The 25,348-nt window shown below is 39.8% G+C and overlaps 1 protein-coding gene across 1 annotated transcript in view; it reads right to left on the reverse strand.

Annotated features, from left to right (window-relative positions):
- The window catches only part of PRKD1 (protein kinase D1), a 1,412,470-nt gene that overhangs the window by 406,399 nt on the left and 980,723 nt on the right, over positions 1-25,348 (reverse strand). Inside the window, exon 11 of the mRNA XM_044073466.1 lies at positions 20,093-20,170. Within this exon, the coding sequence (XP_043929401.1) occupies positions 20,093-20,170 (78 nt within the window). The remainder of the gene's footprint in view (positions 1-20,092; positions 20,171-25,348) is intronic.

Consider the following 25,348-nt stretch of genomic DNA (forward strand, 5'->3'; position numbering starts at 1 on the left):
ACTGTCTATGAATATCCAACAAATGTAACTTGTATTCAATTTTGTTTGTAAAATTTGGAAAGAAAACAGGTAAATTGATAGTTTGATTGATATAAGCCTCAGATGCTACTTTTGGGAGAAAAGAAGGATTGGTGCAAAGAAAAACCCTGTGCTTATGGAAACCCATGTATGGAACCTTGACAGACAATTCTTGAAGTTCAGAAACCCTCCTAGCTGAGGTGATAGCCACCAGGAAGGCTGTCTTCTAAGACAAAAACTTAAGATCTGCGGTTGCTGCAGGTTCAAAAGGAGGAGCAACCAATGCTTCTAGTACCATAGTAAGGTCCCATGGGGGAATGGGATCTTTGACTGAAGGATGTAAAGGACTGTACCTTTAATAAAAGCTTTGCACAATCTGGAAGAGGCCAAAGAAGCAGAGTTCTCACCAATGTGAACATGAGAAACTGCGGCTAGTTGAACCTTGACCGCAGACGAGCTAGCCTCTTGTTGAAAAATATTTGCCAGAAAGTCAAGGATAGCCAGAATGGGAGCCATGAAAGGATCTAATCTCCTTTGAGAGGCCCAAAAGGAAAAATGCTTTAATTTTCTGCAATAAACCTTCCTGGTGGATGACTTATGAGCTGCCAGCAGACTAGACCTGACCGAAGAAGATAATCCAGGAGTCCTAGCAATCATGGGAACTGGACCAACCAAGCAGTGAGCTTCAGACTGTCCATATTTGGATGAGGGACCTTTGAGGAGTGAGAAATGAGATCCTGATTGGGATCCAAGGAGGAGCTAGAAGATGAGACCAAAGGAAGGGAAACCATACTTGACGAGGCCAAAAAGGTACACTGAGGATCACTTTGCTCCCCACTCGACAAGCCTTCTGTAGGAACTTCGGAATAAGGGGTACAGGGGTAAAAGCATAAAGAAGACCAGTGGCCATGCATGGACTAGAGCATCTCTGGGGGACTCCTGCAGTGGGGGGTTCAGAGCAAAGAACTCGCTGTACTTCACTTTGGAAGGAGATGGGAAAAGATCGCAGCAAGGCCGACCCCGCACTGGAAAGATCTGCTCCACTATTGAAGGATTCAGAGACCACTCATAAGGATCAGAATAGTCCGGCTTAGTTTGTCTGCCAGAATGTTGGGCCACACAGGAATATGTGTTGCTACCAGAAAACGACGAGTGGAGATCGCCCATTCCCAAACTTTCATGGCCTTGCGACAAAGGGAGTAAGATCTGGTCCCTCCCTGTTTGCTGATATACCAGACGACCGATATGTTGTCTGACTGGATTGCAATGGTTCCCAGAGGTAAAAAGGTATGAAGGGCCTGCAACACTAAAAGGACCGCCCTCATCTCCAGAATGTTTATATGCAAACTGATCTTGATCGGGGACAACATGCCTTGGACTGTCCTTCCTGAACAATGCCTCCTGACCCTAGGTGGGAGGTGTCCATGGTCACTGTGGCTTAGGCAGGGGCTGGAACAAAAGGTCATCCTTCCAAGATTTCCAAAGACTGCATCCACCATAGAAGGGATGACCTGCAGACTTTGCCTATGTGTATCGGGTGCAACAACAGAAGATCCAACAAAGACCACTGCACCGCCAGAGTCCACTGTAGTACTTGCATATGTAAGCGAGTACATGGTAAAGTGTTATTGTCACTGCCATAGAACCTATAGCCCTTAAAACCAATTCTGCTGAGGAAGATGAGATTGGTAAATGAAAGCGGCACGCATCCTTAAATTTTTAACTCTCTCCGAGGTCAGGAAAACGTTTGTCTGTAACGTTTCTATACGTACTCCTATGTACTCTATAACCTGGACAGGGTTCAGAAGAGATTTGGCTGTGTTGATTGTAATCCCTAAATAGTGTGCAAGACATAGGAAATACTCTCTGGTCTGACAAAGTAGACACTTGGTGGAAGCAGTAAGGAGCCAATCATTCAGGTAAGGGTAGACATGAATCCACTGAAGCCTCAGTTGAGCCGCTACTACTGCCATCACTTTGGTGAACACCCTGGGGGTTGTGGTGAGACCAAAGGGCAGGGCTCAAAACTGATAATGATTGGCTCCTAGCTGGAAGCAGAGAAACCTCCTGGAGCTTCTGTGCATCTTTATGTGATAATAGGCATCCTGGAGGTCGAACAAGCACATCCACTCGCTCTCTTACAGGTATGGCAGGGTGGACTGTAAGGTGACCATCCGGATCTTCTCTTTGGCAACAGACAGGCCCAGAATGGGCCTTAAGTCCCCCGTCTTTTTTGGCACCAGAAAAAACCTAGAGTAGATGCCCAATCCATACTGATCTGGGGGGACGGGTTTGATGGCTCATTTCTCTAGCAGCTTTGAAACCTCTAGTGCTGCTGCCTCCCTTTGGACAGGTGGAACATCTGGGAGGTGTTTGTAAGGTGTAGGGAAAACCACAAATGGTATTGAATAGCCTCTGGAAATAATCTGAAGCACCCAATGGTCTGATGACACGGACCCCCATGCCAACAGGTGAAATGACAGGTGATCTCTGACTGCCTTCAGAGCAGAGCAGTGGGGCAACCCATTAAGGTTGTTGCACGGGTCTGTCCAAGAACAGTTCTCGAGACTCAAAATTCCTCAGACCCCCTCTGCCTCTGGGCCAGAATCTGTCCTGTCCCCCTCTGCCTCTCGGGGAAGAAGGGCCCTGAGTGTCCCGGGAATACTGAGACTTCCAAAACCACATCTTCTTTTGCCCTTACTGATTCCAGGAAAAGGATTTTTAAGGGTTCAAGATGCAGATTCTGACAGCAGACAGTGTCTTCCCATCTTTCTCACTCTGGACCAAGGTGTCACAGACAGTCTTACCAAAGAAGGAAGAGCCGTCATATGGGGCATTTGCAAAAGATGCCTTGAAGGGTTCTGTGAACTGACAAATCTGAGTCAGGCATTAGGGCTAATGGACACTCCAGACCCAGCCGCCCTAGCCACTCCTTCAGTCGTGTGTGAGAGGAGTCACATGGACGTATTTGAAACCACTGTCAAGGTAGCCATCTTTCCTCCTGCGACATGGACTTTGAGGGAGACTCAGACAGTTCCTTAACCAGGTCATGGTGCCGTCAAATAACATGGGCCAGATAGTTCAGCGTCCTGATAGGAAAGGTCGCTGATGCATAAACCCACTTACCTAGATGATCCATCATCCGAAACTCATAGTCAGGAGGATGGATCGAGGAACTCTCCTGGGCTAGTTCCTTCTTGGTGGCTGCTGCTACCACCATAGCATCTTCTAGGGACCTTTTATTCCAAGCCGGTCTCTCTGTGGGGGGGGGTGCTCAAAATTTTATCCAGTCGTTTAGGGATTGGTTGCACCATGTTCAGTTCCTTCCAAGCCTGTGAGGTGGATCCATGGGAGGGGACACCCAGGAAGTAGACAGGCCCATGCCAAAAATCCTCCAGGAACACTGATTCATCAGAGGAAGGTTTGGGGTGGAACAACCTCCCCACTGGCACAAAACTTCCATGATGTCTCCAAAGGAGACATCCTCGAGAGGTGATCTGGAGGAACCTTCCCCATCATCTAAATTGGTGTCCTCAGTGAGGGATTCTGGAGAGGAGTCCAAGTGCCTCCTCTAGCATGTATGCTTGTGAGGTACTTCTCTGGTGGGGCTTTCCGAAGGGGGCTCGCAAACTACTTGTTGTTCCTCAAGGGAAACTGCCTGGGGGTACTCAAGCATGGGCTGTCCCTGTGGTAAAATGACGGGATTCACACAAAAAGCAGAGGGAGTTAGTGGAGGCTGGTGAATTCAAATTAAAGGAGAGCCGCAGGAGACAGCTGAATGGGTGGGGCCAATGGGAAGCGGTGTGGTCGACTAGAAAGGGGTCGAGCTATGCTCAAAACCACAACAACTGGAACTTTAATTAAATACGCTGCCCTGGGTGCTAAACAGTCATTATGAGACTCCAATCAAGACAAAAATGAAGTGTAGAAGAAAAATGTATTTCAGTGCATTGGCTACATGACAACTTACTTAATATCCAGATGGAAACAGGTTGTGAGGCATGAAAAAATAAATTACTTTTTAAATGCATTACTGGAATGCCAGTCAAAATCAAGTATAAAAAAACAAGCAGCACTCAACTCAAACCACTACTCCTTGCACGGCAGTTCTAATTATAATTTATATTCAGCTTTATAAACTTACCACGTAACATGCTGAAAGTAGCAATCTCTGTGATACCCCCACTTGTAAAAATGTTTCTTATCCAAAAAAGACCTGCTGCCTGACACAACTATCTACTTGTTTCATGGGGAAGACATGATCAAAGTAAAAAATGAACAGGAAACAAGAAACAAGCTCAAGATAAATTGCTTAAAGGATTCCTGCACAAGTTATGGACCACACATGATAGATTGGCATTCTATTTAGTTTACGGGTAAAGCCTGCAAAGATGACTGCAAGTCTCCAACAAAAGATGACTGCAAGTCTCCAACAAATGTAATGAGCTTCTGAAAATACTGTAATCCTATCCTTTTATTACAAATACTGTCATATGCATTTCAATACCCAGAGCTTATACATTATCTAATTATGTAAATATTCTCTGCATGACAACAACGAAAAGGCTTTCAATGCTGGTAATTCTTTAACAGTATGCTTATTAAAGCTTACTTGCATCTTACAATCTCCGACAAGCTTACCTGATGGTCATTAAATCATTGCTACTTAAAGAAAGCAACAGGGCACTGTGACATCATGCATTTCCTGAATAATAAGAAGCATAAATCAACAGTATAAAAATATGACAGAAAACCAGAACATTCTGCAAAATCAAGGACAGATGAAAAGCCACGGTCATACTTTTGGTCTACCTTGGTTGGGGGAATACTCTGCACACTTACACTGCATAACTGCTCCTTGCCTTCCTTGGACACATCCAGAGCCACTACAAAGGGGATTGGGGTGCAACAAGTATGTCACAATTTGAAATGTCTCTGGCTGACGATGATGGCTCTGACACTCATACCTCTCAACTTCAGAGCAAGAAATCTGGACAAAGCCATACATAGAACTAGAAGTGGGATACAGGCCCAAAAATAAGGACAATTTTTAAATATTGCTCTTATTAACTTAGATAATAGAACACTAGTAAGTCTTGCATTAGTACAAATTTTCTGAAGGGAATGAAATCTGAAACTCAAATGTCTGCCATTATTTTCTAACTTCAGTCTTTAATGACTTGCCACTAATTTGCCAGAAAACCACAATTTTATGAAAAACAGACCAAAAATGTGATGCAAAAATATAAAGTTGCCACACAATACAGCTGGGAACCTGTCAAAAAAGGTACACATTTTTAATATTAACACTGTTAACTTGAGCAGCTAACAAAAAAAGAGCATCTACATGCATTTCTGAAATAAAAGTAATCTATAACTCTGATCATTACAGTTATATATAATTGTAAACACTCCACGTTTTCTTCCAAAATTGCCATTTTAAGGAGGGATTATTAGGGAAGAGCAACATTATGAGCCAAAATTGGGGACAATTGAGAGGTTTGGATATTCCTAATTCTACGTACCTCTCAACCTCTTAATGCAGGAAATCTGGACAAGGCCAAATATATTGGGGGAACATACAAACACTACTAAAAATTGCTCTTGTATAAACTTAAGACAGTTGATAGAATAACAGGTCTTGCATTAGCATGTATTTTTCTGAAGGTTATGACGTCTGAAACTCAATGTCTGTCATTACGTGACTTCATTCCTAAATGATTTGCTAGAAAACCACAAATTTTATGAGGAACAAACCAAAAATAAGAAGCAAATATCTATTCATTCTGCAAAAATATGGACAACTGAGAGGTATAGTTCAACCGGGGCTGTCTGAGTTTGCTACTCTTCCCCCCTCTCACAAAATCATGGTCGAATGGAGCCTCCCCCCTGCAGCCATTCCAATGTCCCATTCCTTGGTTATTTTGCCCCATTTACCATAAACACTGTAACGTGCATACTGCTTTACTTCTGCAATGATTTAGATTTCATTTGAAAGTTTTATTTTGCATTTTACATCACAAACCCTAATAGATATCTGTTAAACAAAGCAATGCAGTCTCACAATGAAAATAGACTTAGCATTAAAATTTCTCTGCCCTTGAAACTCACATGCATTGAAACAGCATTGAAACCCATATTCAAAGAAAATACATTTTGCCAGTGGCAGACAAAGATTAACTTTGGGCTGCTTTCAAAATCATAGGCCGCTTGAACATGAAACATACACATACTACTGACACACCTTCCTGACTGTATTACATTATATTCCTTGTACAATACAGTACAGTTGTTAGAGGGCATTTTAAATTTATTGTTTTTAACATTTTTCCAGTGAACAATGAAACAAAATGCATGCACCAATGACAAAACTGCCAATTCAGAACATTTCCATCATAAAAAAGTCTACTCAACCTTCTATAGTCCACCATTATCAGTGAATAGGCACAAACTCTAAAGTAGTAAAATCCACATTAAAAAATCTGTAACTAATAAAGAGCTTGCTGCTAGCAAACAACTTTATATGTTATTGTTTCATCTACAAATAAAGTGCCTGTTGCCCTTGAAGAATAAATTGCCTATGTTGCATGCATTAAAAAAATGATAAGCTAGTAATACCACAATAGGGAATGGATGGCAAACTGATAACAGGTTCATAGTTACTAGGTATCTTTGCCAAAAAGGACTGCAGCATCCACCCCCTTTACAACACAGTACAGTATCAGTAATGCATCTACCTACTGTGGGAGTAGAACCCACAGCCTTCTGCATCAAAAGCAAGTACATTACCTGTCGTGCTATTAACAATGCAAGCAAACTTAGCATAAGCAGCACTAAACTTTTGTTCCCCTGCAGCTCTCAGCTCCTTGTAAAATCTACTAGAAACTCATCTGTATCTGTGAACTTTGCAGTACAAGAAATCTGGAAAAAGCCAAAATTTATTTGGGGGGGGGGGGGCAAAAGCCTAAAAACCAGGGACACATTTTAAACATTGCTTGTATAATGTTGGAAAGTTGCTAGAATAAAATGTTGTGATACCACCATACATTTCATTGCCACGTCTTGAACCCAGGGGACCCTGTGCAAAATAGTCAGAGAAACATACCACTACCACTATGCCAAATCAGCTGAAACAGAGGAAGACAAACAAATGGCTACCTTTTAGTGAATTCAGTTCTCACTATAGCCGTCAACCTCTTAGCAAAAAACACATGAAAAAAGCCAGTAATGTGGGAATACAGCTGCCAAACATATTCAGTGAATTCAGTTCTCACCATAGCTCTCAACCTCTTAGCAAAAAACATGTGGACAAAGCCAGTAATGGGGGGAATACAGCCCCCAGACATTCAGTGAATTCAGTTCTCACCATAGCTCTAAACCTTAGCACAAAGTACCTAGACAAGACCAATAATGGGGGAATACAGTCCCAAAAATATGGGCAAATTTCAAATATCCATGTTATAAACTTAGACAATTGCTAGAATAAAAGGTTTTGTGTTACCATGTACTTTCTGAAGAATATGAAGTCTGAAATTCAAATGCCTGTTATTTTTAAACATTTGTTAACCAGGAAACTAGTCTGACTTGGAACAAAACAAAGCCAATTTTCAGCAGAGCAGGGAGAAACACTCCAGACACATCTTTGTAAGGGATGGGAGGACATGCAGACTCCACAAAGAAGGCACCCCAGCCAAGAATCAAACCAGAGAACCTATAGCTGTCAGGCAACAATGCTACCAGTGCACCACTGCACTACAAACCTTTGCAAGGAAAAATGAAGAAACAGAAACCACAGATTTTATGAGGAACAGAACAAATATGAGGCAAACATCTGCAATTTTTTACAAATAGTGGTGGGTAGGGAATTCATGTCCTTGCCACCTGCATCCAAGGTACAGGGTTCAAGCCTGAGTATCTCTACCCACCACTATGTGTTAACAGGGGCATTTCACGCACACACACACACACACACACACACACACACACACACACACACACACATGTGTCTGGAATCCTCCAAACCTGCGCTTGACTTCAACACTTCCCTGCAAGAGTTTAAAACTCAACTTACCTCTCTCCTGATTGGTCCTGTGAGAGCGGAACCCCAGCTCTCTCCTGATTGGTCCTGTCTGTGGATCAAGCAGTCTGGAGCTCCTCTGTTCTGTGCAGTCGTCTACTGCACAGATTCCTGGGCATCTGCAGGGCAGTTTGAGTGTGTCCGTGCATGCGTGGAAGTTCTGGTACTCGTAAAAAATATATTTTTTTGATTTTTTAATTTTATGTTTCACATTTTTTATTTCTTTTGTTTCTAGGTGGGAGGGCTGCAGTGCTATAGCACAAGCCACCCCTGGAGGGAGTCAGGCCAGAGTCCGAAGATATAGTCAGGGGTCTCGATCCATTGGAGAGAACCCTTTCCATGACATCGAATGCCGAAGGAGAGCGAGCTTCCTGGGACACCATTAAGGGAACCACTCTCCCCAGATCCGATGTGGGAATCAGAGCCAGGCCCAAAGTAGATGGAGCTCCAAGGAGGTGGCCATGACCCGACAAGGTCAGAGCCGATGGAAAAATCTCCAACCCCTGGGATCTGACACCCAGGCTCCAGCTCAGAGAGCCACTAGGATCCAAACTAGTTGGACCTGAGGCAGTTGTCGGCATCGAGGAAACAAGTACCATTGGCGCCAACCCCCTGACTAGGGGACCTCTTGGATCCATGTACTTCGAAAACCAGGGGACGGATCAGAGAAGGAGATATAGGTGTAAAAAAAGGAAGTGCGCTCCCCCCTCCAGAGGGAGATGGGGCTGGCAAGACTCCCATCTGAATTTGTGTGCGAATTAATCTCCGCATCATTTTATTCCTGTCAACTTCTGAGATACATCGGGTACACCGCGACAAAGCCACAGACTCTGACCTGGAGGGTCGAATAACTGAACCTCCAGATGGTGGCCTGGTCTCCTCTGGCTCTGGATAAAATCTAGGAGATCGAAGCTGAAGGGAGTCAGGTCGGTGTCTAGACTGAATTTTGATGGGAGGCCCAATCGGAGTCGAAAGGTCCGGGGACATCTTTCTCTTGTCCATCCTATGCTCTTTCTCCTTCTCTCTGCCCTTTTGACACTCCCCTTCCACAGGCTTAGAAGCAGGAAGATGAGTCCCAGCCTGGGAGGGGGGAGAAGCAAGGACAGGAAGAGAAGGAGAGCTGATTACAGCAGTGGCTGTGACCAAAGCAGAAGTGGAGGCGACCGGCTCCATAGAAGGGAGCAGGCCCTTCATAATAAGTTTAGCCCTATGATCCTTAAGGGCTTGTGGGTTAAAACCCATGCAAATATTGCAGTCTGTACATAGGTGAGCAGCACCCAAGCAAAGAACACAAAGAGTGTGGCTGTCAGCGGGTGACAGTTTGTGGCCACATTCAGTGCATCTTTTAAAAACTTGCTTAGGGAGGTCAGCCATACTAATCCCTGAAACAAAAAAGGGATTTCTAGAAGACACACTCCACTCACCACAAACTCAGACAAGCACACAAAGGACTGATGGGGGGAGGGGGAAAGTCTACCAACTATAAAACTACCTGAAAACTAAGGAACAGTACCTACACTCGATGCACCGGTGAGGTGGAGGAAGGGAGGAAACCTACACTACCAGCACACACACTAAACACTAAGAAATACCTCAAAAAAACCTACTGACAACCTGGAGCTGAAGAATCACGATGCGTTGGAAGCTGAGGCAAACGAGATCTGAGGGTTGGAAGGTAGTGGTGGTGTATTATAGGTAGGGGAGGAGCTTGGAGCTCAGACAGATGCTTGTGAAGTTTCTGGCTCGGATCCATTATGGATCCAGTACCCATAGGTTGAAGATCAAATGAAGTAAACTACTTCATATCTTATGGTAGATGACATCAGCAGGCCATGTGGGGGACAACAGGTTGTGAGGCCTGCATAGGCTCATAAATTCATAGGTTCATATGAGTCCAGTAGCCTATCTGTAGAGTGTGTCCTAAGTCCATATAGGCCTAGTTGAGTAAGAACACAAGTACCCTTATTGAGCATAGTTGGATGTTTGAGTTTAGCAAAACAAGGTTGCCAGCACCACCGACTGACCTTGTCCATGAGGGAGCACACAACATTATATATTGCACTTTGTAGTGTGGTTGATATTTGTGTGTAAAAAATACTGAGCCCCCAGGGTTGCATTGCTTGGGGGGGTGGTGGACAACACACGTATGTATTGTGAATATAGGATGTATACTGAGAATGTGCCCTGAAAAACTAATTGTATGTACAGAAGGTTAGTTGAATTTGGATTGTCACATCCAGACAGAAAGATGACAACAAAGTAATCATGTTATGTAGCCAATTGATCCAAATCAAATGTGTCAAGTAGACATGTTTTTTATGCATAGGACAGGTGCCTTTTTTTTTTTGTAGAGAAAGAGCAATGTTGGGGAAGGGATGCACAGGTATGTTTGAGGCAGATAAGTTGGCAAGGTGAGGAAGCAACTGCTAACAGGACAAACAAGGCACAGGGATGGTGAGGAACACAAGAGGTGAGTGAACACCATGGTTGGAGTGAGGTTGTGGACATCACAAACCCATGGATATCAAGCTGGGTGACAGGAAGAATCAAGTCCTCACCCACTAAACTGTCATCATTGTCACCTCTCTGCACAGATGGATGCAGTGTCTGACTTCTGCATCTCCTTGTGCTATTCAATACAGTGATGAATTGCAGTGTCTCCATCCAGCATAGGCTAGTGCCCACAATGCAGTGCAAAATCTTAAACACCATCCCCAGCAGTTCTTCTAGGGTGATAAAATCACCCTCCTCTGCCACTGCTCCTGGAGGGAACCCCAGACCTGTCCTGGCAGAAGTACCAGAGGGACCAGGTAGTGCAGGGGTAGCACAAGGGGTGCTACCAGGTTGTGGCTTAGATGTGCTGGGCCTTGGTGCCATAGCCAGTAGAATGGGATCAGGTGGAACCCAGGAGCCAGGCCTACCCTGCTGTGCTATGGGGGAAGAAAAAAAAAGAGAGAAAACAAGGGTTGGGGTGAGAGATTCCACAAGTTGTCTTATTTACTTGTTTAGGCTGAGGAGGGTGCTCTTCCATTCTGGGTTCTGTATTTGTAGACAGCAGTTGCTTTTGCTTACCGTATAACCTAGTAATGACAGAAGTGTTGGTCCAGGACAAGATAACATCCCACAGGCTAGTGCAACAGCTCACAAACACACGCACCACCCACCTATTTGACTACAGTGAGAGGAAAGTCCCTACCTAAGTAGATACACTACAGAACACAGAACTTATCCCAAATGCCATGTCTCAAGTCCAACTTGGAGAGTACCAGACAACACTTTATAGATGATGACATCAGCAATGTCTGTTGAGTACAAGATAACAGTGCCCCACAGACTTTTGCAAAAGGCTCACTGCAAAGTCCAGCAACAGCTCATACACACACACACACACACACACACACACACACACACACACACACACACACACACACACACACAAAACCCATTTGACTACAGTGAGAACAGAACCCCAACCTATCTACGTACATACTCTACAAAACACAGTACTTAACACACGCACCATAGCACAAGTTTGATCTTGTCAGGACTGCAGGTGATCTTATAGTACATGACATTGAGAGGCCATGTGGGAGACAAGAAGTTTTGAGCCCTGCATAGGTACATTGTTTCACAGTATCATCTGAGGCTAGTAGCCTAATAGCCTTAGGCTGTTTGGAAGCCTAGCTGTGTAACAACACAAGTATCCTTACTGAGTATACTTGGCTGTTTGAGTTTTGATGAGCAAGGCTGTGAGCACCACCAAGTGGCCCTGTCCATGAATGAGCACACAAGAATATGTATAACACTTTGTATTGTGGTTGATATTTGTGTGGAAAAAGTAATGAGGCCACAGGGTTGTAGTGCTTGTTTGGAGTGGTTTGGAGAGTCAAATGGATATATTTTAAATATATGACATATAGTTATATTGTGCCCTTAGTTTGCAATGTTTCTATGTGTAGTTTTATGTCAGAGAAAGGAACTGGACAATAAACACTAATAATAAAATATCATATATACAATTTCATAGTGCAACGAGCATTGGATTTCTGGGATGATTAACATAGAGTACATGCATGCAAAATAGGCTTGTTTGCATGCAGGGAAGCAGTGAGCAAATGTGAGACATACTGCTAACATTTGCTACTATACCCCAATCCCATCTGTACTCCATTTAGTCTTTTCACAATGGCTAGGAGCATTAATTGAATGTATTTGTTTTCTATTTTGGGTGTCTGCTTTCTGGGCAATCTGTTTTTCCCTGTTTCCTCAATGATGCTCATCGCACAAACAAGATAAGCTTAGCCAAACTGTTTTTGAGATGTGGCACATCCTGCAAATGTGGAATTAAAAGAAGACAAAGAGGAAAAGATACTAAACCTTAGGGACACATACACAAAATCTGTAAAAGCACTGCAAAAATTGAGTACACATCACAAATTTCTACACATGTCAGGATTTGAACCCTCACAGTAATACACCTTCAGAAAATGGGGGGGGGGTGTCTTAGTCCTCTTTGCCACACAAACTGCTTTGCATCAACAAAATGAAGTAATTCTTCACACAACTAACTGCATTAGAATGTACACTGCTATCAAACCATCAGCTGTGATTTGTACATTTAATTCTCTTTACTATATTTGGACATAGAACAGATAGTGATCCCACAACCTATCATAATTATGCTTAAAAATATACAGCTCTGTCTTACCTTTCTGTATTTCTTGACCATTCATCAGTTATCTAACACATGCAGTGTGCAAGATATTCTATATATTTGGCCTTAACATATGAGAGGATATTAACTGGGAATAATATGATATGTAGTTGGATGGCACAAACATGCATATACTGTTCTTTTGGGGATGGCATAGCTGAGTAACTGTTATGGCAGGAACACTGGTACACTCCTGTTTTTTGGGGGGGCTCAGTTACTGTTATCACACAAACAAGTCTGAAGTTTGAAACTGCAGTGTGTATCATCACTTTCTAACTTCTTTCTTTAAAGATTTACGAGTACAAAGGCATGGTGCCAAATTGAGGCCATGCAGGGAACATCAGAATTCTTCAGATGTATGATTGTGTGACTTTTTATGTCAGAGGCCTACTAATTAGTAACGGACAAATATAAGTAAAATAATTGTCTGGTGTCACATGTTAAGATACTTTCTGTACAAATCCACCACTATTTGCTTGCTTACCATACCAAGTTAGGAACTACAAACATATGCCATAATATTACTAAAGAATAAACTCTAGGTTCAGGACTTACTTTGCAAATGCAGCAGTTGACACAAATCTATTTCAGGGCTGACTCCGTCTGATGCAAGCAGTACACAGCCAATACATGGGAAGCCAAAGGTTGTGTGAGTTGCCTGGCATCAATTTTACTAAATGTATGTGAGCAGGAAAAAGGTATTAGGTCCACAGGTGGTCAAGGAATGTGCTATGCATTGTCTCTTAGCCAAAGTAAGGGCATACTGAGCACACCTACATCTGACTTCAGGTTCAGCAGCTGAGGGTTTCTCCTCTGAGTCCTCTTTTGACTTTGACTGTGGTAACCTAGACACTGGTGGGGGGAATGTGTATCCCCTCCCCTTGCTGATTCTGCTGCAGCTTTTTCTGCAGGATCAGATTTTGAAGCATAGCACATACTGTGAATATTTGTGTACATTTGCGTGGATTATACTACAGGGCTCCAGCGGATATATCTAGGCTCTAGAACCATGACTTTAGAAGCCCAAACACATGCTCTATGATGTTTCTAGTTTGAATGTGTGCCTCATTATGGTGTTCCTCTGTGGCTGTGTGTGCATTTCTGATGGGTGTCATTAGCCATGGTTCCAGGGCATAACCAGCATCCCCAGTAAATGACCCTGTGGGATGTCCCCTCAGCAAACATCTGGTACAGCTGTGATGTGTGCCAGATATGGGTGTCATGATAACTGCCAGGGTTGCCAGCACACAGATTCAAGATAATTACCTGGGCATTACACACGACTTGGTAGTTGGAGTTGTATCCCTTGAGGTTAATGTAGATTCTACCCTGCTCACCAGGTGGTGCTGTAATGTGTATGTGAGTGCAATCTATGGCACCCAGTACTTTAGGGTAGTGTGCTAAAACAGTTCCAGATTGCTGAAGTATGAGGAAAAATATTTGCATGTATGAGCATAGCATCTAGAAATTGGTGGAAGATCCTGGAGGCTGATGCCTGTGATACATCCATCATGTCTCCAGTTAGTCTTTGAAAAATACTATCCTAAGGGCTAGACATACTTTAGTTTCCAGTGGGATGAGTTCCCCTCAGTTGGCTCTGGCTCTGAGTTGAGGGTGGCTGAGTTCACAGAGTTCTTCTAATGTGTCCCTGTCCACCCTGCAGTGCTGTACAATCTCCAGCACATGCAGCAGCTGGAAAGTTACCCTGGGCCTGAACACTCTTCTCCATCTTGACCTAGGACTATTGTTAGCAACACCAGCTGCACTGATATCAGCATAGCACATACAGATGTAGAACAGCTGCAGCAGCCTCTAGCATTGTGTCAGTTAAAAGTCCCTTGTTTCTACTCCAATGGTTTTGAAGGATAAAGGAATAAACAGGATGGAGGCTACATGGATACTTTATACCACTGTGTTGGATTCGATGATTAACATGCAAATCACCTGCTTACGCTATAACTAACATTTATTAAACACACCTGTTGCTTGCTCATTAGTGCACTTTGTGCACCTCCATACACCTCTGCGCACCTTTGTATAAACAAGGTAAGCATAGGCAGAACTGATATTTCCTCCATTCTCATGGTATTGTGCAAACATGGACCATAAAAAGTGAAGGAAAGGTTACACACCCTGTAGTTGAACCTAGAACCATCTGTATTCCAACCCTATTACACACATGTGCTGCCACAGGAATAGCTATACAACAACGCAGAGAAACCTGCCTTTCATTCCTCTGTTTCTTGTGGTTGTGCTAAGCAACATATGGCACAAACAATGGCAAAGTAAAAAAAAAAAAAAAAAAAAGGTAATCCAGACCAAACATTTTAACCAACAAATAATGAAGATGACACAGAACTTGAGAATTGTGCACTTTTTACATGCACTTTCACCCTTCACAGCCCTACATGTTCACCTCTGCAAATGTATCCTGATACACACCCCTAATGTCAGCATTGACTGCTGCCACGCATTCAACATGAACACTGTGGAAGTGCCTACATTAAGTGAACATCCCTACACACTTATTTTTTTTTTTAGATTTAGCAATTCTAATGAGTTTGGTCTCATTTACATCTTCACTGTGCTGACAGTCCAAAATCTACATGGTTAGTAACTATGTAGGCAGGGAAAATGCACAGAAGCCCAATGTTGAAACAGTGGAATATTGTAATCCATCAGCTACATCCTAAATGTGCTTACATTATAGCATAATTCGTGGAGGTTTACACATTTAATCACCCTGCATTACTTACAAGTATATTATTCATTTGGGGTGAGGAAGCGAAGCTGCATTTATGTCATGGCACTTAAAATGGAATTATTGTGATTGTTACACTGATTTTTCTAGCATCCACCTTGTGTAATTAGATCAGAATTATGTGTGCTGTTACATGTTAAGGGCAGTTCTGTACAAATATAAGAGCATTTACTTGCTTTTGTTTCCATGTAGACAGCTTTCCATGGCTGTATTCAGAAAAGTTTGGAATACACAATCAATACAATCACAGAATCTACACTGTTGCTTTAGTGGTGTTGATTTGCTGGATTACAGAAAATTCAGCTATTTATACTGTAATTTGCATGCCACAAAAGATTCCGTATTTGTGTGCGAGTGCATGCCACTGTGTGGAATTTACTGTTTTTAAAATTTTCGCGGCTGTGTGCGCATCGTGTCATGATGTGCACATGGTAAAAATTATCATGTAAGTTTTATTAAATCCCCCTGATAATCTTTGCATGCAGTTTTCCACTTCTGCAATCCAGCACCTAAAATGCTATGCTATAGTGACTTTTAGATAATATGAAAAAAAGTTGTCCAGTATTCTGTATACGTGACTCTTTGTTTTCATATTTGATGTGAATTTCTGGTAAATGGTGGACAAACTGAGTTATTTTATGAAGACATTTGTAGACACTGACTGCAATGTGACAGATAACAAATATGAGTAATGCAAAAAAGTGTTTACCATACTGCTGAATCAAAACCAGAAATATTAGTTGAATTACTTTATTTAAGATCCAAAAACAACAGGAGGACACAGGATAGGCTCCAGGTTATAAAACTTTAATCAGGCACAAGCGCTTTCACATCTGCTTCTCCAGGTGCATAAAAACAAATTGAAATCAGTCATACTTTTAAACATTGCTGAATGCATCACATGACAACAATTCATCACATGACTATATACATTCCATTACTATAAAATATTAAAACTGTATAGTAATCACAAAATAACAAAAAGTTCAAAGAAAATCCTAAAATGTATATTTTTTATATACTTTGTGCAATATAAACACACATTATTAAAATACATATTCTTAAAAACAGCTACGTTACCTATGTAGAGGTATGGCCTTTAACTTTGGTCTCAGTGCTATTTGTTCATTGAGACCATGTCCCATATCAGCTCTGACTAAAACTATCCATCTAGCTTCCAGTTTCTCTGTTTTATTGTATTTGTCCCCCACACAAACTGACAAAACTCCTAGCAATGGCCATAAGCTTAAATTTATGTTAACTATTAGAATTCATAACATATTTGGCCTGGGCATTACTTCTGCTTTGTTTACCTATGTGATAAATGTGTTCTGTAATCCTCTCCTTAAGTGTGCGATCTGTTTTCCCAATATAAAATTTCTTACATATTACGCACTGGGCAAGATATACTATGTGCTGTGTATTCTGCCTCTTTGCCTTCAGCAGTCAATCAAAATGTCATTCCACAAGTGAATGCGACATCAATGAATGACGGCGCATACACACAAGGCGCTGCTGTGAAGGAACTAGGGGCTAGGAGACAGTGCAAGTTGTAGCACAAATTCATAATGTAGCTGAAGAAACAACAGATCTCAACCCTACTGAGAAGTAAGGCACGGCCCACTCTGCCAACAGTGATTTTTTAGAGAACAGAGGCGTGCAGCCTTTGAATTTCCTGCTACCTATAAGAGAACAGAAGCTACTTGCTTTAAAACAGCAGAACAGAGGTCGCAGCAGGAGCAGGAACAAGAGGAAACACGATGGGTTGAACGAAAGCCCATACAAAATAAAGAAAGCATTTTTCAAACAAAGAAAGGCTTAGTGTGGAATTTATCTAGTCATGTCCTGTCTGAAGATGAGTTTAATTTGCTACAAAAAGGACTGTCTTTTATACCCACTGATAGGTCTGATTTTGCAGATGTCATATTTGATATAAAGATGTTTACACATAATTTGATGTTAAAAATGCAGTTTAATGGTACAGAGACTACACAAATGCAAGGTAGTAATGTTTGTAAAAAAAACCTAGCATATTTATGTCTGCAGTTAACCCATTAGTTAATGCTTTTGAAAAAAATGTGCATAGAGGATGTACACAAATTGAATGATTATAATAGGCAGAAACATTATAAGGGGCAAAAGTCTTACAATTTAACAAAATTAGAGCATGAAGCTTTACTAGGTTTACAGAAGAATAACACAATAGTAATTAGGCCTGCCGACAAGGGAGGGCCTATAGTTATTATGGGCAAAAGTAAATATGATTCTATTATGTTTTTTATGAGAAATTGTCTTCATCCAGGGTTAAGTTGTTCAGAGAAAAAGTGCATAAGCAATTAAAAGATATGTTTTCGAATGGCATGATAGACAATAGTCTATTATATTATTTTATGGTTACCTTAAATTAAATACATTTAAGTTTATGGTCATTGCTAGGAGTTTTATGAGTTTGAGGGGGGACACATGCAATAAAACAGAGGAAGTGGAAGCTAGATGGATAGTTTTATTCAGAGCTAATATGGGACATGGTCTTAGTGAACAAATACCACTGAGACCAAAGTTAAAGACCAGAACTCTACGTAGGTAAAGTAGCTGTTTATAAAAATATGTATTTTAATAATGTGTGTTTATATTGCACAAAGTTTATAAAAAATGTACATTTTTAGGATTTTCTTTGAACTTTTAGTTATTTGGTTACTATACAGTTTTAATATTTTATAGTAATGGAATGTATATAGTCAGGTTTATATTAAAACATCGAAGTATTACTACATCGAATGTTCTAATATCAAACCTTTTCACTCGAAACACCACAACATCGAACACTCAGAGGAAAAATTTGCTGTTCCAACAAACATACACACAACACAAGCACACCAAAATACATAATCCACACACATATACTTCACAAAACCCTACACTAAACCATACATACACTACTAGCTATCCACTTACCTTAACCCAACCCTAACCCTAAGGTCCATAACTACCGCACACTCAACTTACCCACTCCCTAACCCTAAGGTCCCTATCACAGACTCACCTTCATTCGCACACTTACCTTAACCCGGTCCATAAACTTCCCTCCATAGTCGAAGAAACAGCAAAGCTGCAGAAACGGCCCACTGAATACTTTCTCTAGGAAAGTCTTCGATATTCTGCAGCTTCGCTATATGCAGCATTCAATGCTAAGGGTTCGATATTAGTACATTCGAAGTAGTAATACTTCAATGTACTAATATAAACCCATATAGTCATATGATGAACTGTTGTCATGTGATGCATTGAGCAATGTTTAAAAGTATGACTGTTTTCGGTTTGTTTTTATGCACCTGAAGAAGCAGATATGAAAGCGCTTGTGCCTGATTAAAGTTTTATAACCTGGAGCCTATCCTGTGTCCTCCTGTTGTTTTGGGATACTTTGCAGTAGCTTTGCTGTGGACACAAGGACCTGCAAATGAGTGTTTTTTATTGTTCTGACTTTATTTAAGATGTTCAGAATGTTATAACCAGAAGTCTTTTGTATCCAAATAGTATGACTGCCTTTTTTCCCTTCTTTCTTTTTACGTAAATTCACAAGGTATTTCTTCAGTGCTGTAGATGGGGCAAACAGCAATATTCTATTGTCATGGTCAGATTATATTAATAACAATACTAGTAATAATTATAATGCAGTTTTAATACATTTGAATTGTAAACTTCAATTGCTACACCAATTAAGTGAAAACTGTTTCTGTTACTACACATTCTGAAAAAGCCTTGCAATCCTACCTCTCAAATTATTTGCTCAAGAATTCTGGACAAAACCCGAAATAATTGGTGGGGGACAACAATCCCAAATCAGTGACTTTTTAAAATAATACTATAATTCACTTAAAACGTTTAATAAAAACAGGTTTTGCATCAATATGCATTTTCTGAACAATACAATATATGAAACTATAATGTCTGCATTACTATCTGTTTGTAATTCCACAGTGATTAATCAGAAAATCAAAAAGTTGGCATGGATCAGGGTGAAATTATGAGGCAAAATTAGGAACATTATGCAAAATCATGTACACTTGAAATGGGTGTTTTCTATAATCATAATCTAGTGATCTAGATAAGATACATGCATTTCTAGTTGAACATCTTTGGAATACATTTGCATTATAAAAAAAAAGCTTTATGCAGCTGGATAGTGGAAAATGTATTACCTTGATATGAAGTTAAATATTATTATGGTATGCAGTGGTTACTAATACTCAGAAGTTCTATTACATCAGTGATCAATACTATTTAAGTAATGCCATGTATTCATAGATACATTATTTATGCCTATAAAAAATCAATATAATCTAAAATTATAATACGTCAAGGTTGTAGAAGATTTGTAGAGATGAATGCCCTTCACCTTTAGGCACATCATACCCAGCTAGAATCTGGGAAGCACAAGTATAAATTAACCAATTGAAGTAAGATGCATCATAAGGAATATTAAAGCCATATCAGATAAATAAAAACAGATAATTTACTGTACCTTATAATATTTGCTTCCTGTTTCACTCTGGAAAAGAGTTACACATTTGCTATCCAGCCTCCAATAGTGTCTCTTTCTCTGTATAGGGAAAATATAAATATTGATACATTAACTTCTTATCATTTGAATAAACAAAATATTCAAAATGCTTAATAAATTATTAATTATATATTATTTGCAACTAGTTAGTTATCATAAAACCATGAAATAACACAGTGTCATTTGAAACTTCACTTAAATTGGACTATTCTTCAAATGTATAACTTATATCTGGGAGAAAGACAAGAAATTAGTGACAGATTTATCTTTTTAGATCAATTTGCTCAAAATGGAGAAACATTTAAACAGATTAACTTCCCAACACTTGAGCTGTTGTGATATGATGACTTGCTATATAGTTGTACCCTATACATAAGAAAGGAGTGTAAACTTAACTTCTCAAATTATCGCTTAGTGGTGGTTCATTATAGGGAGTTTTGGGTCTGGAATTTATAACCCACTTTAAAAGGGTCAAACCTGTCTTGGACTTATGGACTTCACTAAAGGGGATAGTTGGCTCTGTGGTGGCATAAGTAAAATTAACATTGCTCTGTCAAATAAGATGTGGCCACAAGTTCATTTCCTGGGCAAAAGCCTACCCTTTATAGAGGTACTCCGACTGTGACTTTTACTTATCCAACTTTTATATCGTAAAGCAGAAAGGTCCACCTTTTGAAACAAGTCAAATATATTTTCAGACTCAACAGTACAGAAACTGGTAATAATAATAATAATAATAATAATAATAATAATAATAATAATAACAATAATTAAGTATTTTAAAAAGTGTGGCATTTATGTAAAGTCCATGTTATTACTTTTAAAGTCAAAAGCACATTATTCTAGAACAAAGAAGCCATAAAGATATTAATAATAGGTGCAACACAAAACTAAAGGATATATCTGTGCATCACATGAGTCGCTGAGAAATCTAATAGGCAACCTGCCTCTCATAACTTAAAAGAGCATTATCTAGACATATCAAGCTTAATAATATTTGATATTGACCTTGGCACACATAACACAGGGCTACAATGATATCAGTGGTTAGAGTTAATAAGTGTGTCTCACCCATAAATATAACAGATGAAAGAATTAAATCCTTATTACACATAGCAAGATTCAAGGTCTCTATATCTATGAGACCATGCTGAATTCTAATGAAAACTTTAAAGACTTACATAAAACATTCCATAAGTGTTTTCAGTTAAAAAAAACAAGTAGTTTAAAATTCCTGAGTTCAGAAGTGCAATGCGACAGGAACATAAAGACATATAGTAACCACTGACAAGATACAGAGAGCCATCAGACCCAGGATAGTATATAAAATACAGATAACTTAAACTGCACTTTGAAAGAAAGGCAAAAATGGTATTCCCAGAGCCAGATTTAACTGTAGTACGACTAGTGATATTAGAAATAAAAGTTTAGAAAATTAAAAGATACAAAACAAAATTTTCAAGCCAATATGAATGGTAAATAAAAAGAGAATGTGAATATGAATGAATAACGTTATGTGACTCTCAAACCATTTTTGCTAATATAGCAAACAAGAAAGTAACATGTCAGTCAGGATTTACGCCAGAAGGCAAGTGCCACACAAAAGAGTATGTTTACCCAAGAAAAAGGCATTTGCAAAGTATAAAAATGTTAAACTATTTTGCCAGAGTATATGAGCTCCAGAAAGATAGACATGACAGAAATAAAACTTACAGAAGAGACAAAAAGCATAGAAGGTCATGTGTATAAACTGTGCCAAGAAAAATCCAAAGTTTGGCAAAAGACAGCAACAGTGAGTGAGAAAAAAGCATTTATTCACAAACAGTGCTAGACAGAAATAATACAAACAGAAGTAAATGCAAAAATATGAACAATGTTGTGAGAATATTGATAGATAATGGGGTTTCAGTAGACAGAAAGACAAGTAACATGTTCTAGAAGCCAAAGCCTCATCTCTAAGTGCAGAAATATGGAGAAAAGATAACACAGATGAACACAGTTCGTTATTCATCTTGGCATTGAAAGTTTATCCTCAAACTGATGGAAAAGAAAATAACAAGCTAATATGAACAAGTGCCCAAACACTAGAAAGAAGGGGATCCTGCATATTAAGCTACTCTGTCAGTAGGAATATCCCAGGAAGAGCAACAACATAAAAGAATATTACTTCATTTAGCAAAAAAGAAATCACTCTGAACATGACAAGGCTATCGCCATGGGTTTTTATCCACAATTCCATTCCATAGTCAACAAAGTTAAGAGAAGTGAAAATATTTACTGATATGATGGTGCAAGCATATTTGTACAGATAAAGGACATACACTTACTGGGCTACAAATGTAGAAGATCTCGTCAGAGAACATGATGCAGTAAAAGTGTTTAGCAGACTTGAGAGGGTTCCTATTAAATCAGTGAATGCTTAACTTAGCGAACGCTGTTTAATCGACCCTTTTTATTTGAGATGGCGACATCCCAAAAACACAGGGAAAAAAAATCAGTGGGCCGTTTTTGGAACTTTGCCATTTCCTCCACTGTAGTGTGATCTCTGAGTTGGTATATTTAATTCATTTTTATTTATTTTTATATATTTATTTATTTTTTTACAGAGCAGCTTTCGACCTTTTGGTGTGTCAACATATTTGTTTCAATTATACAGTGTTCACTAAGTTAAGCATTCGCTGATATAATATAGACCCACTTGATATGAGGTAAGACAACTACTAAATAAAATTAGAATGAGACATCAGGAGGATTACCTTTTTGCAGATCTGCATCTCATAAAGTGCAAGAGACAGATGCTTGACTTTAAGCAACAGGTCATCCAAAGAATTAAAGTATGAGACAAAGAACATAATGACTTCTAGCAGAACAAATAGAGAATATGATGGCACACGAAAAAGGTCGCTTAAGGCTAAAAGACAATTCAGCTTCAAGTTCAGAGTTTACTTAGAAGGTTTACAACAAAGCACATTTAACAAAGATTCAAAATTAATAAATAAGCAAGTACATAAAACAAGTCAGTATGGCAGTCTCATTTGCTGAATATAAGAGGTGGTTTTGGAGGATTCAATGGTAAATTGATGAAAAGGTCATTGAAATTAAGGTCTATGTTAGGAATTAATAAAAGATGCTCTATAAATTGTTTTTTTTTTTTTTTTGTGGGGGGGGGGGGGGGGGCTTTCCTGAGACAGACATGGTTACTTGGATGTCAGATTTAATGCCTCTACAATTTAAAGGTATATGGACTCGCCATAACTTTGGGTTTTCATGGCAGCTTGCCCAATTCCAGTCACTAATATAATGGCATAACTTGATTATACGTCAGAGAGTTATGACTCAGAAAGTCTATTGCAGGACCTTTCCCACTAGATATGGAAATTTACTGCTTTCTGGTGGAAAGACTAGCCCACTTGAGGGTCAGTTCCATACCTCACAAGTATTGGTCCTTATGAATTCAGTGGTGGTCTTCAATTAGACTGCATTCTTTCAGTACAAAGAGATCAACATCTAAGATTTGCAGAACACTTCTTGTAAGTAAAAGCAACATTTCTAATAGATACCCACTAGATTGTGAAAAAAAATGTAATGTCCAAATCCCCAGGGACTCTATTCAAATGCCATCCTTATGTGTTAATATAGTATGAGTTATAGAAGGCTCCATTCTTTGGGTGGCAATGGCTTTTTAAATACTTTTATATGCTTTTTAAAAGTCTCACACATGTTCCCTAATTATGACACAAGTTGCTGGAGATGAGGCCAGGGGGAATTGATTTCTAGATTCACATTTTCTGGGATAACCCTGAGTTGTGATTGATAAAAAATAAAATTTAGCATTGATGTCACAGGTTATGCTTGGGAAAATTATGTCTTAGGTGGTCTTGTCACTGCATTAGACTTGTATAAAAAATTGCAATGCCATTTACATCTGTTCATAGTGGTTGAGAAGCAGGTCATAGCCAGAGTCTGGAAGAGAAAGGGTACCCTCCCTTCTCCTACTGCAAGACATTAAAACTCATTTCAAACAATATACAAGAATGAAATAAAAGATGAGGGTTCTAAGAGTAAAGAAACAACTGCCCTAAAATGTAATCCTTGGATAAATATTACACATATGTAAAAGCCAAAAACTCCAAGTGACCACCACAGCTAAAAGCATACCTGATTTATTAAAAATATGACAGGATAAGCACTTTCACAAAAAGTGCTTCTTCATATCCATATAACAGACAAACATTGCAGCCAAGTTTAAATATCTTAGTAATAATAAAATAACCAATAAAAGCTAATCAGTAAAACAATTAAGTCACTGATGTGATCTACATTTCATAAGAACAGGTTTTAAAGGAATAGTAGCATTAATTCCTGGTGATCATAAGCACAGATCGGGTGAGACTGGACTTAACCCAGCATAGCAGCAACAGATTGGAGTATGGACTTTTTTTTTTTTTTTGCTCTACAGCTTGGAAAAGTTTAGGGGTGCCAGATCTGGAGACAGCACCAGGCACAAGATTAGCAAATCTGTGGCCATTAGCTGTCAGAGCATGAGTAGGGGCAGTTGGCTGTGTCCCATGCCACAGGGAGCAATTAATAGGAATTTGCCCCTCATGACCTAATTAGACTGTTATGTACATAGCAGGCATAAACATGCTTTGTTTTAGAGGCACTGCCATTTGCTAGGATAAAATGTAAAGATTTTTGAAGCTATACTGTATATAAGGGCAGCAGTATTAAGAAGTACAGCATTATTTGGAACTATAGGCAATGTGAAGAGGTGCACAGTACTCTGAAAATGCCTGATTAGATGTTTCTATCTGCTTTCCTAAGTATGTGCATCTTCCAACATTACAAAAGGTTAGAGACTGGACTATATTTACTTAGATGTGTCTTATATTTGCAGAAGCTACTGGTAAAAGGTATTTATTGAGATTTGATTACTGAGAAAGTCCACCTGGGTAGAAGCCCATTTTTCAGTGCAGACCCAGGGAGAAAAGCTCCAAATTATTACAAAACATGTTAAGGAAAAGAAGTTATGTCTTACCATAATGTTCCATCTGTGTTGTTGATCTTCGTTCATTCATTACGATTGGTTATCAGTTCTGTCCTTGGAACCGAGCCGGCCTTATACCAAGCTCGCATCAGCCAAAAACTCTCAAGCCAAGATCGTACCCATAATGCTGTGCTCCCTGTTATCTCAGATTGAGTTTGCAAGTTGATAAA

The sequence above is a fragment of the Protopterus annectens genome, chromosome 6.part0, assembly GCF_019279795.1.
Source record: "Protopterus annectens isolate FY-2018-M chromosome 6.part0, PAN1.0, whole genome shotgun sequence".
Taxonomy (NCBI): Eukaryota; Metazoa; Chordata; order Ceratodontiformes; family Protopteridae; genus Protopterus; species Protopterus annectens.